We start from the raw sequence: 18,803 nt of genomic DNA, 5'->3' as shown, positions 1-18,803 counted from the left end.
TCACTCTCCCGGTTTAATTGTTTTACTAATAAAAGACAGAAAATAGGTAAGTGACCTAGGTTTACATACAAATCTTTAATTCCTAAAATATACTTCATCCCTAATTGTATAGCACAGTATTTGAATCCACACTTAATGATAAATCATCCACTGAAGTCAGCACAGTACTCTACAGAGACTGAGAGCTTTTCAAATATAATTTAACAGATGGTAAAACATTTACGTGTGCTGTGTTCCATAGCTGTATCTGTGGCAGCTTTTTCTTTCATTCTCTCCAACAAACAGGAGCAGAAACAAACCACTCCCTTGAGATGCTGAAAAATGACTGGTTAAAAGTCCCAGAAGAAAATAATAAATAAAAAGCACTTTGCCGGCTCCTGAAACCACTGTATGAAAAAAAACAAATCAATTAAATATATATTAGATATTAAGTAAAATGCAAATTCACGCTATGTTATTTTTTCAAGTTTTGTAAAATCCTGCAATAAGAAATCTCTTAAGTTTGAAATGCACTGTATAAAGTTATGCAGAACAGATGACCACACTTTGTTTTGGGATATTGTAAATAAAAGAGAAATGAAAATTTAAATTCTAAAGTTCCCCTAACTCATTTCAGAATTTTCACTTTGTCATCTGCTATTTTCATTCAAGACCATGATGTCAGATTTGTTTTTTTTATTTCCTTGAAAAGATAAAAATTCAGATGCACTCTAAAAACCATGAATGTCTGTCCAGTGAATGGCTCATTTCAATTTTGGAACAAAAATCTTTACTGAAAATATGGGTTTTTTTTTCTCTTTCAGTGAGAATTTATTTCATGTGCTGTACACTGAAAACCAAAATGACCTCCATTTGTGATCCCCTTTCTATATATCCAGCTATAATGAATTCTAATGGTATGCTATGAGTCTAAGTCCTATTCTTTAAATGGTATATTTCAGAAAACTTCAAAATTAACCCAGACAGGGGCATCCTTATTGTGGTTTTGTATAATTTAACTTTTTAGAAGCGAGTACCTTTTAGCAGCAGATGAGAGGGTTTCTTTTCTGGCAACTGATACAGAGGAACTATGGCTTGTTTTTCTGCTTCCTGCACTTCCATTGGTTATACAGGACATAGAGATAGCTTCTCGGAGGCCTGGTTGACCTAGAAGGAATTTGAGGAGAAGAGATTTTATAATAGCTTTCAAAGCATCCATGTGATATTCAAATTAAGAACCATCACAGATGGGGTTGGCTTTCATACAGTATTGTTGCTGGCATTCAAGACAAAGGACTTGTGTGTGTATTAATCCAAAAATTGCTCTCCGAAATCATTTAAAACTTTAAGAGAAGACCATAGGAACAAGAACAATGCATATGCAATGTGTATTGTATGAACATCCCCACGTGGGTGGGTAGGTGGATGGATAGATGGATGAATGGACAGACATCCCAAACCAATAAACACCAGGTTTTTGCAAAGAAATATTATGTTTTGATAGTTGAACAATTTGTTTAAGCTACGAATAAAGTTTAACCGACATGAAAACATTAAACAAAAAAATGTTCACATACACATCTGGCTAATGAAACAGCACTTCAATGGATGTTTTATATGTAGGGGGATTCTTTTGTATAATTTAAAAATGGAAACATTAAAGGGGCAGTTTTAATTGCAAACTGGAGTAATTAAAATGGTATGTTACTGTCAAATGGTAAGTTATAATACAATGCTCTGGCACAGCATCATCATAAACTTTTCTTGCCACAGGATTAGCTGAGTTGTGACTGCAACAGGAATACAAATTCCTTGTGCAGCAGCATTCTGTAACTCAAAGAGATGAGCCATTTAGATCACCACATTCCCCAGAAGCTCACCTGACAGGCTCTCATATCATTATCATTCTTTCATAAAGTGTGTTGTAATAGTATGTGTGAAGGAAGCAGAAAAATAGCATGTCATTGCTGAAATACAATGTATTTCAAACCATTCCCATTAAGTAAAGATCTAAGATACTATATGCAAATAAATGTACATTTAAAGGAAAAATCCTTCTCCTGCCTATGACAGTACAGATGGTCTTCTTGTAGTGAAATGATGTGCAACGGGAGGGCAGGATTTCGGGAGGATATGCAAGGGCTGCACAACACATTTCTGTTGGGGCTTCCTGTGCCTTTTGAACACAATGTAAGGTAAGAAGCCCAAGGCTGGTGCAGACCACGGTATTTATTGCTACACAAATCATCTTGTCCCAGAGTGGGGTTCCAGGGCCAAACAGCTATTTTAGCTTGAAGAGGCTTGACTTCCACCAAGCATACAACTGAATTACTCAGGCTGTGGCCTGGGAAGAGTATTTTGGCCAAAAGATCACTGTTGTTTCATAGTGCCATCAGCACACACAGGGCTGTATTGTAAGTGAGCTGTAGCAACCACAAGACATGAAGACCCAGGCCATTATAAATAGAATGGCATAATACACTGAAATTGCGTTGAGGTCCTTATAATGGGCAAGGCTGGTAGTATTATTTATTAAAGTAGCCCAACACTTCCCGTTATTAGACCCTATTTTCAGTTGCTTATAACTTTGCCAAACTTTAATTGTTCGGGCTATAATTTTCTGTGCTGGGTGTCTTGCTCAGGCTGAATTATTTTGGAAAATATGGGCCAAAATGGCTCAACCATCTCCAAGAACAAAGTTACAGACATTGTTTTATCCATCCTATAAAACGTTGACGAACTTTACTTGAGATGTTCTAGCACTCCCATGCTTTGGGGCAGGGACTTGGTCACGGCGAATAAATGAGGAGCCAGGGCCAAACACTGGAAGTCAGTGGAGATGAGGACCGTTGGTGTGACTGGAAGCTGGGGGCAAGGCTATGCAAAAAAGAGATAGATTGGAATAGCAGTTGGGAGGGGAAAACTGGGGCTGGATTGGCAAAGAGAGAGGGACAAAGAGCAGAGGGATTGTAGAGGAGAAATTGGGAATGGCAGGGCAAGGAGACTGGAAGTAGGAGTGGCGAAAGACTGGGATTGTTGAGGAGGCAGACCAGGGCTGATTCAGGAAGTCCATAGGGGACATTAGAGTTGGCTAGCCAAGGAGACTGGGATGAGAAGCCCGTGGATTGGAGTGGGTGATTGGCAAGGATGGAACAAGGAATAAGGTCTGGGGAAAACACAGGACAGGAATAGTGTGGAAGGGATTAAGCTTGGGAGAAATGAGCAAAAGATTCTGTGCCCACTAGAGCACACTTCCCCTAAAGGCCAGGATGGAACACAAGATTCCTGAGTCTCACCATTCTTCTATTGTCAGCAAGTATTTATGTAACACTCTGGAAAAAGCATCTTATCCCCATCTAGTGCTAGTCCACTGGCAGTGGGTTGCAATTTACTATTGCCATCAGTTGTTCCATGAGTTCAAATAGCAGATATCTGTAAGGCAGATCTAAAGGTTCCAACCCTTCTGATGAACTACATAGGCATCAATATGAAGACACATGATGGAATTTACACTCACAAAACCTGTCAAAAAATTTTTTTTTAAAGTCAAACATTACAAGTGACCCATTAGGAAGTTAGAAAATGCCAGAATTAAGTTGCCTGTAAAACCTTAATTCAGACCCTCTGTGCATATGCATTATGATACAGTCTTTAATTATACGATCACACACTATTTTTTCCACAGGATCCCTACGTCCTTCAGTGCATAATATGTACAGTGCTCAATTAACCTGTGGCCCTAAGACTTACTTACTGCACACTATTGAAACACTGCTCTGAAGACAACATTCAAAATTTCTTCATGGGCTTTTCTATGGTGCTAAGAATTATCCTATTGGAATATTTCACAAATATCAATGAATTTATTTTCACAGCACCTAGTTAAATGAAGAGGTATTATGCCCATTTACAGAAGAGGAACTAAAGCACAGGGAGATTAAGAGCAAATGTATCTACTAATTTTGGGCACCCAATAAAAGACACATCAGACCTGATATTTCAGAGCATGCAGCGCTATATATATAGCACATGTGAGATGTGATTAGAACACACATAGACTTCAGTTGCAGCTGTGAGTGCTCAACACATCTGCAGATCAGACTCCAGGGTCTCAAGTTTTTTCTCTTCTTCAACGCTTAGCTGAATAGTCAGCCGCAGAGATTGTTCGCTATTTGGTCCATTCCTATGTGGCTGCAAGGCTTGACAGGCTGAAAGTCCAATGTTCTAACAGACTTTATGCACCCTTGTAATAGGGGGTCTGCCTCTGGATCTCATCCACCGCTTGGTTGACAGAAGTTTATCTGGATTTTACAAACCGCCCGCAACATAGCATTCATCGAAACGTCATGCGGCATTCTGGCAACATGTTCGAAAAATGTAAGACGATGGCTGTGGACAATGGCCTCAGTAGTTTGGGAGCGTAAACCAGAGCGACCGTAAACTTCTGAGTTACAAATGGAACCACTCCACTTTATGCCCAATATACGACATTAGCATTTTGTTGGAAAGCCTCCAACTTTACCCTATCTGAATGGCATAATGTCCATATTTCACAATTGGGCAACAGAACAGAGAGAATATTGCTCGAATAGATCCTGAAATTAGTTGTCGTGCTGAGATAATGTTGAGTCCATATTCATCATAAACGACTGATGCCAATCAGGTGAAGAACCTTCATGTGAGAGTTGAAGAAATTGGTGAGTATAGAATCCAAATAGCAAAAGCTGGGGACTGCTTCGACAGTTTCATTATTCAAAGAGATTGGAGTTGTGAGTGGACCTGATCCTAGGTTTTGTAGTTTTGTCACAGAAAATGAGAAACACATAATTAGTGACCAGCTGTTCAAAGTTTGGTTTAAATTACTTGCCTAGTATCGCATAGGAACTCAGTGGCAGAGGTAAGGATAGAATCCAATGCTCCAGGGCAGCATTGAACTGCCTGAGCCATGACACCCTACTTTCTTTTCCTGCAATTCACAGTCTCATTCACTATAGACTTTTTAATTTCCACTGACCCTGCCTGATTCATCTCCAAAGCAGGTCCACCCTGTGGTCTGAATGAGGCAGGGATCTTGTGGAAACAATAGTATGTGAATAGACCATCTCTAATTACGTGATCACAACACTGTCATGCAGATTATTATGGCCACAGTAAAATCAACACCACAACCATTGCTTCCTGTACTGACACACAACCCAGAACACCAAATTTGTCGCAACAAGTGAATTCTTCGGAAGCTCTATTAAATTAAAGGGAACAAGGGTCTCCCAGTGCAAGAAGATCTAAGTAATACACCAACATTCTGATTCAAATCCAGAAAACCTTTTCCGCTTGCAGCACAAGAGCTTGAAGACTCAAGGTTTTCCACCTGAACATTAATGACAAGCAAGGTGGAAGGACGCTAAAGTCCTGAATAATGAACTCATCAAGGACTCAACCGAAGAACCCAACAGGCTTTTCATTTGCATGGAAAATATGGTCCCCTTGAATTGCAGCCACACATCACACGGCAGATGCATCTACTTTCTCCAAAAATCAGGACTAAGGCACAATCCTATTTGTGACTGCAGAAACAGACTTCAGACTATGGACTGGTCAATCAATGTCCCACATAATCATATCCCAGTGGTATCTCTGCCATTTGCTCTGCATCATCGCCAACCTTGGATGTCTAACATTGCCAGTTTTAAGCCATATGAAACAAGATTAAAGACTGCATTATAATTAGACTTGGCAGAACATATTTTTTTTAATAATTTCAATGGATAATATCGATGTTTATTTTTAAGCATTTTTTCTATTTTTATCAATTTAAATTTTCAGTTGTGGAAAATGATGGGTGGGTCATACAATGAGGGGGTCAGTATAATTGTTTAATGACAGGAGACACTGAGATTCAAGAAGTTAAAGCTTTATAACCATTAAAACACAAATTGTCGACATCACATGTCAAAATATACAAAGGATATTTATATCCTTATATCCAAATTAAGTTCTCAAGCAGCTTTCTTCTTACTTTGCTTATCTGTAAATTCTATCCTCAATGTAGGTATCATCAATGTAGGTATTTTTTCAAAGGTTGTCTGTGTATGGTGAAATTGACATTTACCAGTAGAAACTGAATCCTTCCAATGCTAATTATAATGCATATGCATAAGTAACCTTAATTATTGCATTTCTTAATTTTTGAGTGTTTGACTTTGTAACCTTAGTCATGTTATTTTAACTTTTTTGTGTGCAATATATTAAGTTGTCAAGAAAATGTGTGATTTCATAAATATTTGATTGGGAGTTAGGGGGTTGGTGAACATCGATTGGCAGGCTGCTCCAAATGTGCACTACTGAAAGATGACAGACAGGTCAAGAGAGCAAAGGAAGCAGTCAGGAAAAAAATAAACCCCTGGGCAGAGTAGAAGTAGAGGGAAAGAATGTGGAAGATGAGGAAAGACATTGGCTCTGAAACACTCTAGGATATATAAATCATTTTGATTTTCCTTTTTCCTTTCTCCCTCCCCCAGTCCCTTACCCCCAGCAAATCAAATAAGCACAATTCTTCCCAGCTAGCCACACTCTAGAGGCTATTTTTGTGGGCATGTTTTCATTTTTTAAATAAAGAGTCTAATTTTAAAATTCAACATATTTTAAAAATACCCTAAACACGTTTTCATTAGTTTCCATAACATAGATACCAGCAAAGTCATAAAACCAATATGAGCTAGAGAAGTAGTTTGCGTAAAACTGTAAATCATCTTCTCCAAGGAGGTACAATATGCCAAGGCTTCTGATTTGCTCTTGAACTGTAGGTGACCCTTCTCTGTCTCTCTGTACATGGTAATAGATTAATACCTCTCAGGCTGCCATTGAGGCAATTATGCAGAAATGGGAATGGGAGGACATAAGTGTAACAACTCTGAATTCCCTGACAGGCACAAAAGATTCAGTGGACAAACTGTGTGCTAAGTGCATACAGAAACAGTACTTCAGATCTGATATAGGTACATAATCAGATGTCAAACATGTACCACCTTCTCTTCCACAGGAAGAGAACATTAATGGGAATACTGGGTTCATGACATTACATCTACAAGGAACTGTCTATACTAAGAAAAAGTGTCTCAGCCTCTCACATTGAATAATAAAACTTAAGCCATGAATAAAATCTAAGATCAATTATATCCTGCTCTTTCCAGCTACAATGTGCTTTGGCCCATACAATATTGGCACTGGTAAAAGGGTTGATTCTCCTCTGTACAGTAAATTGTGGTGGTGACTTATTTTTAAATGAAAGGTCTTCTTTTATTATTATTTTAATGATCACAAATGTGCTAGGGTGATTCAGAGAACACATACTGACTTAAGATTTAAGTTCATCCAGACAGGGGTGTGCACTAGTTTAATTAAATCAATTTAAATACTGATTTTAGTAAAACTGGAAAAGCTATTGTTTGTAAACTAGCTTCACTGAAATAAGGAATTCAGGAGAAGTGATGTAAGAAATATTTGGACACATTTCAAGTAACATTTAAAATATTAAGTTCCTGGGGAAATTGTGTTGCTGCTGCACAGGTTGCAGTAAAAGAGCTTGTATAATATAATTTCATCTAAGTTTGTAACTTCCAAATTTTGCTCATTGTAAATTGCTCCTTTTGAATCAAAAATCTGAATTTCAGTTTGCTTCCAGAATGAAGGCATCTTCTCTGGAAAATTAGCCTTTCCTTAGTAAAGAAAAGTGTACCTTAGAATTTCTTGTGGATAAATGTGTGAGTTTTCAATCTGCAACAAAATGTTAAAACCCCACAATTTCCAAGTAGTTTTGCACAATGTTACAAAAATATTTCAGTCCCCTCTACATGTACATTCATTAGTGGGACTTCCATTCATTTTTTATAGCTGAATTAAAAAGCCTTAAGATTTTTTTTTTTTTAATAAAGATCCCAAATAATTAAAAAAATCTAATCTAATCTAAAAAAATTGAAATAGATTTACATTTTAAAACAAAACACATGGGGGCGAACCTCTCTGCAGACCCTGAATAAATGGAATATGAATTGGCTCTCCCTGGGGATCAGAGGATGCAGAGCTCCAATGGAGCGAATCCACTGGTCCACAGCCATAGAGTTTCAATGATGGACTTTGGCTAGTGGATATCTATACTCATCATAAGGCTCCAAATTGCATTAATACCCTTAGAATCTTTCTGTCTCCCTCTGTAAAAATATCCTTTCACAGCAGCCAAAACAGGCTTAACTTCAAAGGAGAGTGTTATAATGAAGTTGCAGTGAAAACACAAATTCATGATGGAATTCAATAGGCTAAAACAATGAAGTTTTCAGCATCCAAATTGCGCATGTCTGCCAATATCACATCATATGTCAATTACTAACATAAACAGTCTGAAATTTTTCAGACTGAATAGCACCCAGCTTTATCTTTTGGCTCGGAACAAGAGCCGGATGCAAGCTGAATGTAAAATGAGATCCAGTGTGTGGTGACCAGGATTAAAGCCAAACTGTGAGATCAAAGTAGTAAAAATGTCTTTCATGGATAATGGATTCCATCTCTATTCTAATAATTTGAATAGAATAATATCTGCTGAGTTCAAAAGAGACCTTTCATTAAAATCTGTCAAGTATACAAGTGTGTGAATGAAAGATAAGCAAGATTAGCCAAAGACGACCACCGTAAATCTGAAATCTGTTTCCGTCCCATTCTCCCACAGCCACACAATCAGAAAAAAGGAAATAACTTTTATTAGCTAAATTGGTGAAAAATGCAGGCAAATGATATTGAAGTGACAGTAGTAACTTTTGAAAATGTGTGTCTTGTGATAAAGCGATAGCTTTTATTTCCAACTGTATGTCTCAGGATTTTAGAATTGCAGGCCTGTTACCTCCCCCAAAAGGATGATAATTGGTTTATCATGACCTTCACTCACCAGTGGGAATAAAAGTTTGCAGACATCCAGACTACTTCATGTTTATATATTCGGAAACTAAGTTTTTCTCTTTTTTTCTCATTTAACAGCACACACACACACACAGAGGTAACCCACCTTTACTATTAGCCTAAATAATGTTTCTGATAATTACATAACTGATGTTCATATGCGATTTAAAAATAAGCTCTTCTGGAGGGAGCTTGGTTAATTGTTCATTAGTACCCAGAGTCTTCAAAAGAACATAAAGGGAAAGAAGAGAGCCCAAAATAATTACAAGTATGAGCAAAGTAAGAGAGGAAAGAGGTGTTCAAGGAGATGGAAAATTGGAGGAAGAAAAGAGAGAAGAGAACAGAAAAATGAAAAAGTAATGGAGAAGAATCTTAACATAAAAAGAGCAGATGGCATAACTGGTGCATGGGAAAGACATTAAGACTTCAAGGGTGTCAAAATGTATGTAATATGAGCATACAGCCCACTGGTTTCAGCAGGATTACTCCCATGAGTAAAGTGATATACGTGCAAGCTTGCAGGAGCTGGCCTTGATAAGGCAGATACAACACTAGGATTGTTTAAATGATGCCCTCCCCATGTTCTCCCTTCCATGGAAATTCATGGCTAACAGCAACTTCCAACCATCAGAGTAGGTCTATCCTTGAATTTTTAGTTGTGATTGAACACCTATTAATCCAGCAATTGTAAATCATGTTCTCTAGCGTCTACACGAGAATTTACAATTGTGTTAATTAACATGTTAAGCATGATTAAAAATTCAAGTGCAAGGGTATCTTCAGTTTTATACACAAAGATTATTATTTGCACTTAAAGTCAGCATTTTTTATTAACATTAAAATGAAAAAAAATATTTATTGAAACGAAACAAATGTTAAGATCAGATGAAAAACACATCTTAAAACTTCTGCTCAAATTACTGTGATGAAATAGGATTTTGTTTCAGATTTGCTGTCTATTGGGGGAGGGGGAAAATATGTACACACTATTACATACAAAAACAAGCAAGAACTCTTCAGACTCCTATCACAGAAAATCCACTACAGAAAAAAATCTGCATCATCACAGAAAGTGCCACTGGCTTGTCCTGCACACCTCCATGAAAAGTGTAATATAGGCCTTTTCTAACGCTGGCCTGCACTCTCACATGAGACATTTCCATCTTCTGACAACCAGCCCCTCTGTGTCGATCTATTTGTCTTCATTTACTCAGTTTGTATAGGAGCCAGTTGACATAAATGTCAGTTCTTGCAGTCTCCTGTATTTTGCATCATGCTCCTTCTGGAGATTCAAAGTGTGCTTGCCTCTAGTTAAGAAGAAGGCATACTATGTCATTTCTCTAGGAGAAGAAACATTATATATACTTTTAACTGTATAGCAATTTCATGGGAGAAGAAGCACATGCATCCTGGGCTTCGTTAGCATGATTAGCCTGAGCTGCTTTACAAGTGCCATTGTGTGTCACGGACTTGTCTTCACACACGGTGCGCCTCCAAACTGCAGTTTCATGTTACATACATTTTGACATCCCAAGAGCATCCCAGGCACCAACTGTGATACAATCTGTCATGCTGGCAGCCATAAATACCAGACTATTCCTTTTCCTCCAGTGTTCAGGTAATCTTTTTTGGCACATATTATAAGTGTCAACTGCTGTAATCAAGTAGAGGCATCTGGTACCAACACCTCAAGGCTGTCAAAAGGAAAGAACTTCCCACGAAAGAGATGGCACTTACAGAACTGTCGAAGCTGCTATACCCCACCCCCCAAAAACAAAAATCCCTATGATTACTGAACACCCATGCCCTTGCTCAGTAGCTCAACACATGAGGCTAGGAAAAGGGTTATCTAAATACATAGACCTCATCAGCGTAAATGGCAGCTACGAATAAACTCCTATAAAACATAATCATTAAGATTATCTCAGAAGTGAACATCTGTATGTCAACCTAGCGAGATGCTTGTGTATGGGCAGTGGCTAGGACAGCACCATTAATTCTTCTCTGAACTAGAGTAACTTCAAGAATATTTAATACCTTCCTTGAATGTACTAGCCTTTCCTACCTCTTGTGCATACTTTGTTTAGAGACAGTGAGGCATTATAAAAAACTTTCATTTTCATTTTGAAATTATTTCCTGTATCTGTGAGAGCTTCTTGGTGGAAGATACAGAGGCAGAAATATCTTTCTTCTGCTTTGTCAGTTGCCCACTAACAGACAAGTGCTGATATCCTTGTACTCGCCGCCTGGAGATACTTTTCTCACACTGTATTCCCTGATCCTTACACCTTCCTAGGATGACTATTAAAAACTCACCCTGTGACTTAATCCAATCATAAGATAGGAAGAACTGCAGAAACAAAAAATGATTACCGTACATCTCAACTGCCACCTCTCACCACCCACCCTGAGGATCTGACTGCCCTTGAGAGAACACTAGACAGACAAAACAGTCCCTACTGAATTAATTCACTTACTGATGCCCCTGTGCTATGTCTGTAGAAATCTATTCACTTACAGGGAAGGTTTCCACTGAAAGGCTGCAATATAACAATAAGCATGTGATGAAAAGTACAGACAAGAAAAATATCACAAATACCAGGATATTAGTAAAGGTCCTAGCTTTCATCCACAGCTGATTCAGATACTAGTCAAGAAAAAATAGTGGGATAAGAAAGGTAAAACAAAATTAGTTCAGTCCAAAGAGATATCCAGCACGGAGAAACCATACTGAAGGATCCTGAAGCAGTTTGCCAGAGACCCTAGTGGTCCTCCGTCCCGCTGAGATTGGATATCACCTGCTTGCATGGGGAAAAATGTGAATACTAAAAAAGTGTCATTTACATTTACTCCCTTCAACTTGATTTAGTCAGTTCGCAACATTCATTTTCACCCTGTGGTAAGTACCTCTTTGAAGCTACTGCTGAGCTACTTTCGGGAAGTTTGTCGAGATTCTGAAAGATATGTCTCAGCAGCAAGTAAGACAAAATGTCCAGTGCAAAAGCAAATCAAATACAGAGTGACTTTTATAACATATATGTTTGGAGGGTTTGCGGAAGATTGGTCTCTTCTGGAGGGTACCTAAGGTCTTAAACATTTTTAAAATAAAACTCCTAACAGTGTTCCCAAATGTGAATCAATCAAAATACCACATCTGTCTGAATTAAGGCCCAATTTATGAAAGCATTTAAGCATGTAGCTAGGTCTATTCCTAGTCAGGAAAGCATGTGCTGAAGTGCTGTCCTAAATTGGGACAGTTCCCTCAATCAGAGGTTTAATGACTCATTTTTAAAATAATAAACATGATCAGGTTTGTTTTTAAGCTGATGGTGATGACTGAGATTTACCAGTTTTACAGGAAAGCACTGTGGAATAATGGATACAGCACTGAACTACGACTCGGGGGACCAGTGTTGCATTTCCAGCTCTGTCACTTGCCCGCTGGACAACTTTGGGCAAGTCATAGCACCACCAAGCTTCAGTTTCCCCACCTCTAAAAAGGGGATAATGATACTGACCTCCTTTGTAAAGCACTAGATAAGAGCTAAGTATCATTATGATTACAGTACTTACGAATCTAAATGTTCATTGTGCTACTGCTCTAGCAGTTACAATGGAGAAATCCTGATTCTAATCAGACAGTCAGAAAACTAAAAATAGTCTTCAAAACAGCCATGTTTTATTAATTAAATCCTGCTATTTGTCATCAGTTCTCTTATAAAAATCATGCTACTTCCTTGAATCTGATTTCTGAATGACAATATAATCACCTACTGAACTCATTTTTATTTCTTGAGAATACATTTTCTCTAGTTCTTTAAACTTACTTTTATACTTTTATTACAAGATAAGAAAATAAGTTAACTGTTCTACTGAAATAAATGTTTAAAATATAAATCATTGATATTTTATTAGTATGCAATCATATTTTGGAACGTTTATTCCAAATATTATCTTTTAAGGCTAAACTAATACTGGCCCAAAGCTAATTCTTAAAGACTAATTTTAGACTTGAAAAAAATACTAGTGGCAGTATGTCACTAAACATCTCTTTTCTGCCACTCTATAATGTCCTACACATCTTTGGTGTCATGATAAAAACATATAGTCATAAACAGTGAAACTAATGCAACAATTAAAATGCCCTTTACTTGTGGCTTTGCTAGGTGTTTCAACACAAAGGGGCCATTTCCCCTATAAAATAAAAATAGCAGCAATTAGTTATAATTCATTAATGTCAGATATTATATATTGCATATATATAGATAAACACAGTTTTAAAATAATACCTTGATTTTTCTTTCACTATTTCTGTAACTGTGAACAAACAGGTGTAAACAATCTCTGAAGGCTCAAATTAGAATTAGATGTTCCTGTGTTGCTATTCAGCTACTAAGATTTAGAAGCCCTTCACTGAAGAGGTCTAATTGATTACATTTGCAAGCAGTAGAGGCCTTATTAATTTTTTCACTGAGTGAAATTCACCCATCCCAGAGGACCTTTCATGGCCCTACATCCTATTTAAGACTTTGGCTAAATTAGGGCAGAAGCGGTGGATCTGGCTTTATGGGCACCCTATACTGTGCAGGATTTCACAGTTACTGAGTAAAATATTCCCAGACATTCCCCCAAGGAAAGAGTCCATCTACTGTCTTGGTAGACAGAACGGACACTGAAAATGAGACCATTTCAAAGGGAGTAATTGTAATTCCAACATTTGCCAGCTTATCTAAATGGGAGAAAATCAGCTGTTCATATTTTATACACGAATACGTACACAAGCACACGCACATCCCTTCTCAACACTCATTTGATTTGAAGTCTGGAACCATAGTATTCAATATATTAGCATAAAACAGAAACCTCCCAAATGTGTTTGGATTTTAGCGTTCAATGTGGCTGAACATAAAAAAAAATTGAATCCCAGATCTAGTAAAATGAATGTGTTTTCAAGTAGTATTTCTGTAGGCATTGAAGATCTTGGTAGTAGGATCCAGTGCATATGTTGTTTTATTTCTTTTCAGTTTTTTTATTCGTGTCACTCAGCTTTCCCCAATTATGTCTCTCTTTGGGGATGTACAGGATTAGAGGAAAGTTTCGGTCGTTAAAATTGCCATTTTGTGGCAAAAAATATGATTCTAGATTCCAAATAAAGACGGTGAGCTCTTGGGACCAGGACTGTGAGTCACTATATTTCTGGACAGTTCCTAGCACATTGTGGGTACTACCATATAAAAACAACAAACAACAACAATAATGCAATTAACAATAGTATAATATTTCAATAGTTAAGTCCAAAGTAGATTGGGCAACAAAATGGCAGATTAAATTCAATGGTGATAAAGGCAAAGTAATGCACATTGGAAAACAATCTCAACTATACATATCAAATGATGGGGTCTAAATTAGCTGTTACCACTCAAGAAAGATCTTGGAGTCACTGTGGATAGTTTTCTGAAAACATCCACACAATGTGCAGCAGCAGTCAAAAAAGCTAAATTTTTAAAATCTTTCCTTTCTTTCATAAGTGATCTGGGATGAAATCTTGACCCTACTGAAATCAATGGGAGTTTTGCCATTGACTTCAATGGGCAGAGAATTTCACCTTGAACTTCAAAGGTGCTGGGCACCTACAGCTTCTTCTAACTTCAGTGGAGACCATGGATACGCAGCACCTGCAAAATCAAGCCACTTATGTAGGTGCCTAAACAGAAATTAAGTACTTTAACCACCCAAGTATGAAAATTATGACCCCAAATATGTACATTTTGTTCATGATTTTGCAGCTGAAAGCATCACTTTTCTGCCACAATGAGTAGCTTGCAACACAGACTTACTTAAACACTTACTAGTACTTTATTTATTCAAAATATTAGACAAGGAAGTTTGAATCCTGATGAGGCATGATAAATGTCAGATTAAGGAAAGCTGAATTGATAAACACAGATGACGACTGTCTACCATTTAGCAAATAAGACAGAATGGCAGGATTCAGAGTCAATGCCAATTAAGTGTCAACACTTCCTTCCATCTGGCACGGGGACATGAAAAAACAATTACAATACTTAGATCTCTCTGCTGTTTTACATCTAAAATGATTACAAAATTTCAGTATTTTCAGCTTTCATATTTTGAACATATATAACATAACATACACGTCCTGATTCACCACTGTTACTCCAATTTATTCAAAACTAGAGTAACAAGTGAGAATCAAGGCTATATAATTCAGTTAAAGGCAAATAATTGTGTTACATAATTTAATGGGAATACATACAATTATACCTACTCTTCTAATTCTGAGAATTGGAAGACCCTTACAAATTTTTGAATCATCTCTGCTAACTTTTTAATTTAGTTGTAATTCTTACATATTGTGCAAATTAGCACAAAATATATCTATCCTCTTTTATCCCAACTTTGTAATACAATACAATATTATATACATAGTACAATAGTACATGAATAAAGTACATGTAAAAGATGTTAATGAATGGAAGCCCAAACAGTTGACAGTAGCGGTCACATGACAATTTGCGAGGAACACAAGGGTGATGAATAATTTCTGTGTAAATTTACACATTTTATTTTTTTTAAAGTACACCCCCCTATAAATTTCCTCAACTTGCATTTTCTTTGATAGACTAACAGAAACAAGAATTTATTTTTAGTCAGTCTCCAGTAAGAGTCTTCAGTTGACCAGCTTTCTCCTGACCTTGCAGTTAACAGGAAGAACCTAGTTGTGGACAGTGATTAGAGATTCACCAGTATGCATCTAGACCTCATGATGCAGGTTAAACAATCCTGATGTAAAGTATACTATTGTCTAAGTAGAAAGTGGTCTTTTTACAAGGCATAAGATGGAATTCATGGAAGATCTCAGTACTTACAAATGTATGTCAAGGGCAAAAAGACAAGCTCAGCTTTCAGATATCTATAACCTATCAAAAAAGACCTTGTTGAAAAATAACTGAAAGCCAATTTATTGACACCTGTTCTCGTACTTTAGATAGCAAACAAATCCAACGTAGAACATTCCAAATGTTAACATTCCAATATGAAAAGCTAGAATCTGTCAAATCCAACACACTCCAATCCATAATATGCATCGTTACCTTTACTGGGTGCTGATTTTCTCACAGAGGCCACATGGTCTTCAGAGATAGCAAGACGTCTCAACACATCAGCCAGTGCTGCTTTTAGCACAGTGATTTCATCTTCTTGTTGCTGCACTCTCAGTTCGAGAGCTGAAAGACGGTCTTGGACATCGGATGTACTTGCAGCTGAGATGCTATCATCTAGTTGGAAATAAGTGGAGAAATGAAGAGGAAATTTAATTTTTTTTTCACAGCTAAAAACTACTACAAAGAGAATAATTAAAAAAATGTACAGTGCGATCTTGTTTAGCAAAAATGGGAGGGAGGATACTGAAAATGTTTGGAAAATGGGATCATGATGGGACCATAAGCATGACCGACATAAGGAGAAGATTAAGACCCTTAAAAATTGGAGCCTAAACAGGATGTTTGGAAACTAGGTTTGTACTGTAATGGGAACAAGATACATGCTAAATAGGACAAAGCTGTATTTTCATATTTAATACAAAATAAAATGTTCAAACATTTTATTTAAGGTATAAGGAAACAGATAAATTTATCAGTAAAAACCAATTTCAATCTATTCCTCAATTAATTTAAATAGCTACTATCTGGTAGCTGAACTAATTAGAGAGGTATAAAACTGCAGCCAAATTTTGCAGTGTATTCTACTGCAACTTTTAAAGAGCATTCAATGTCCTCCAATGTCACACTTTAAAGTATGAGATATTTTTTAAAAAATTTTAAAAATTAAAAAAAAAAGTTTAAAAATACACAACTCACCAAGACCAAGTTTAATGAAGTTAACAACTCCAATTAAAAAATATTCTAGATCAGACGTTCTAACTTGTTACTTTTCTTTCATTATACTTTTTTTTTTTCCACATTACCATAGTGCACGATCCAAAACAATATACTACTTTATAACATTTGGCCTGAAGTGAAGAGAACAGAAAGTAAATATGCTGTGAAGGGCTCCAAAAATCTGTTTGGCCACACAGAACTAGACTAGTACTGAAGCCATAATTCAGCCAAATCTATTCTTCAGTGGTAAAATGGGAATTACAGCTTCTGCATATTCTTTGCCTTTGACAGCTCATTGCATTATTTCTGCCAAGCCAAAATAACACATCATAGGTTTTTATTTTTAGCATAAATCGGAGTCTGTGCACTACAAATGGGTTGTAAAATACATGTCACCCAAACAAAAGGTATTCACAAAGGCATCCTTGGTTAGTTTGGGTTTATTAATACTCTAAACAAAATACAAGTCTGAAAATCAGAAGGGTTCATGAAGTTTACTTATTTAATACTGATGGATGGCATATATAAAGCACATGCATACTATCAAATCACATGTAAAGGCAAATATGCAAATAGTAAAATTCATTATTGTTTCTGAAATGTTATGCATATTTTAAATTTTGCTCAACTAATTTAATGAATTTCAGTGCAGGGAAACAATTTAAATTGTAACTTTTTTTTAAAATGCCTAACCCTGAAACCCTATATTATCTGACATAGGCCCTGATCCTGCAAACACTTATACACATGTGAGTAGTCCTCAAGTTCTACATAAGTAAGTGATTGCAGGATTGGGGTGAAAGCACTCCCTACCTTGACTAATCTCAGTGAATTAAGTACAATAAACAAACACAGTAAGAGTTCGCAGCATCAGGCCCTAAGCTGTGATAAAGCTTGAACATTTGGGAATAATTATTGAAGTAGCACCAAATTCAATTTTATTATAATACTTAATACTGATATTTTATGAGATACCTAGAAATTGCTATAGGATTTATTCAAGCAAGAGAAATTACAAGTGAAATGTAAGTATAATTATTACCAATGGCAGAAACAGTAGCAAGAATAACCAAAGAGATATTGGTGTAAAATGTGTTTTTGAAACAGATTATCAAATTTTGCCAGTCAAATATCTTTTCAAAAGAAATATTAAGATTGCTTTTTGTGCTGGAAAGTCACTTAAATCTAAAAGGAACATAAATTAGAAGGGTAATTTGGGGAAGTGTGTGTAATATGTATTTTGTAGTCCTGAGTTAATGGGAGGAAAATATATATTCATAATTATGCATGTACACTAATCAATAAAAAGCTGCATTGGCAACAAATAAGACATATGTAATCAGTTCAAGAATGTGGATAGCAGCAGAAAGACTCTGAACAAAAAAACTTTAATCTTGGCAAATGTATGTATGCTTAATATATATAGAAAAAGGTGAATAGCCACATATCTTATGTTATTGGCATCTGCAGGATACTTCAACCGCTACTTAACCACTCTGCAAGATCATCTACCACTAAGAGAATAAAAGAATTCATGCCCAAAGCACACAATTTTTTTTTAAAGAATGTGTGAATGGGTTGATACAATCTATGGAGGAGAAAGGTAATGCCATCTGTGCAAGATTATACATTTTATTTCCACACACTTTCAGTGGATATAAGAATAAATTTCTGTTTTTTGCAGAAAGATTATTTACTAAATAAGAAGTGTAGCACAAACAGATTGTGCACCAATATGTCTTGCATAAGTTCCCCAGTAATCAAAGAATGAACAAGATGCTTTTAAATGTCCCTAAGCAGGGACCAAGCATAATTTTTTGGGCCTAGTACAAACTTGTAACACAGGCCCCTCCCACGCACATACCACAATCCCTCATCCCATACATACAATGAGCCATGACAAATCTTTTCCTCATGGTAATGGGGGTTGAAGCCTGGCCGGGCCCATCAGGGCCTCTGGGTCCCGGTAAAGTGTAC

At 36.7% G+C, this 18,803-nt stretch overlaps 1 protein-coding gene across 7 annotated transcripts in view; it reads right to left on the bottom strand.

Annotated features, from left to right (window-relative positions):
* The window catches only part of EML4 (EMAP like 4), a 229,080-nt gene that overhangs the window by 86,775 nt on the left and 123,502 nt on the right, over window positions 1–18,803 (bottom strand). For 6 of the 7 annotated variants that reach the window (XM_067565040.1, XM_067565038.1, XM_067565039.1 and 3 more), the window contains exons 2-3: window positions 16,041–16,223; window positions 1,017–1,146 (exon numbers count right to left, since the gene is read on the bottom strand). In XM_067565040.1, the coding sequence (XP_067421141.1) occupies window positions 1,017–1,146; window positions 16,041–16,223 (313 nt within the window). Of the gene's footprint in view, window positions 1–223; window positions 387–1,016; window positions 1,147–16,040; window positions 16,224–18,803 lie in introns of those variants that run through there. The other variant, XM_067565043.1, reaches the window with a different exon arrangement.

This window comes from Emydura macquarii, unplaced genomic scaffold (genome assembly GCF_026122565.2).
Source record: "Emydura macquarii macquarii isolate MOO-44397 ecotype Brisbane River unplaced genomic scaffold, CSIRO-AGI_Emac_v2 contig_2676, whole genome shotgun sequence".
Lineage (NCBI taxonomy): Eukaryota > Metazoa > Chordata > Testudines > Chelidae > Emydura > Emydura macquarii.
The sequence above is the reverse complement of the archived record's forward strand: the minus strand, read 5'-3'. Positions and strand labels throughout refer to the sequence as shown.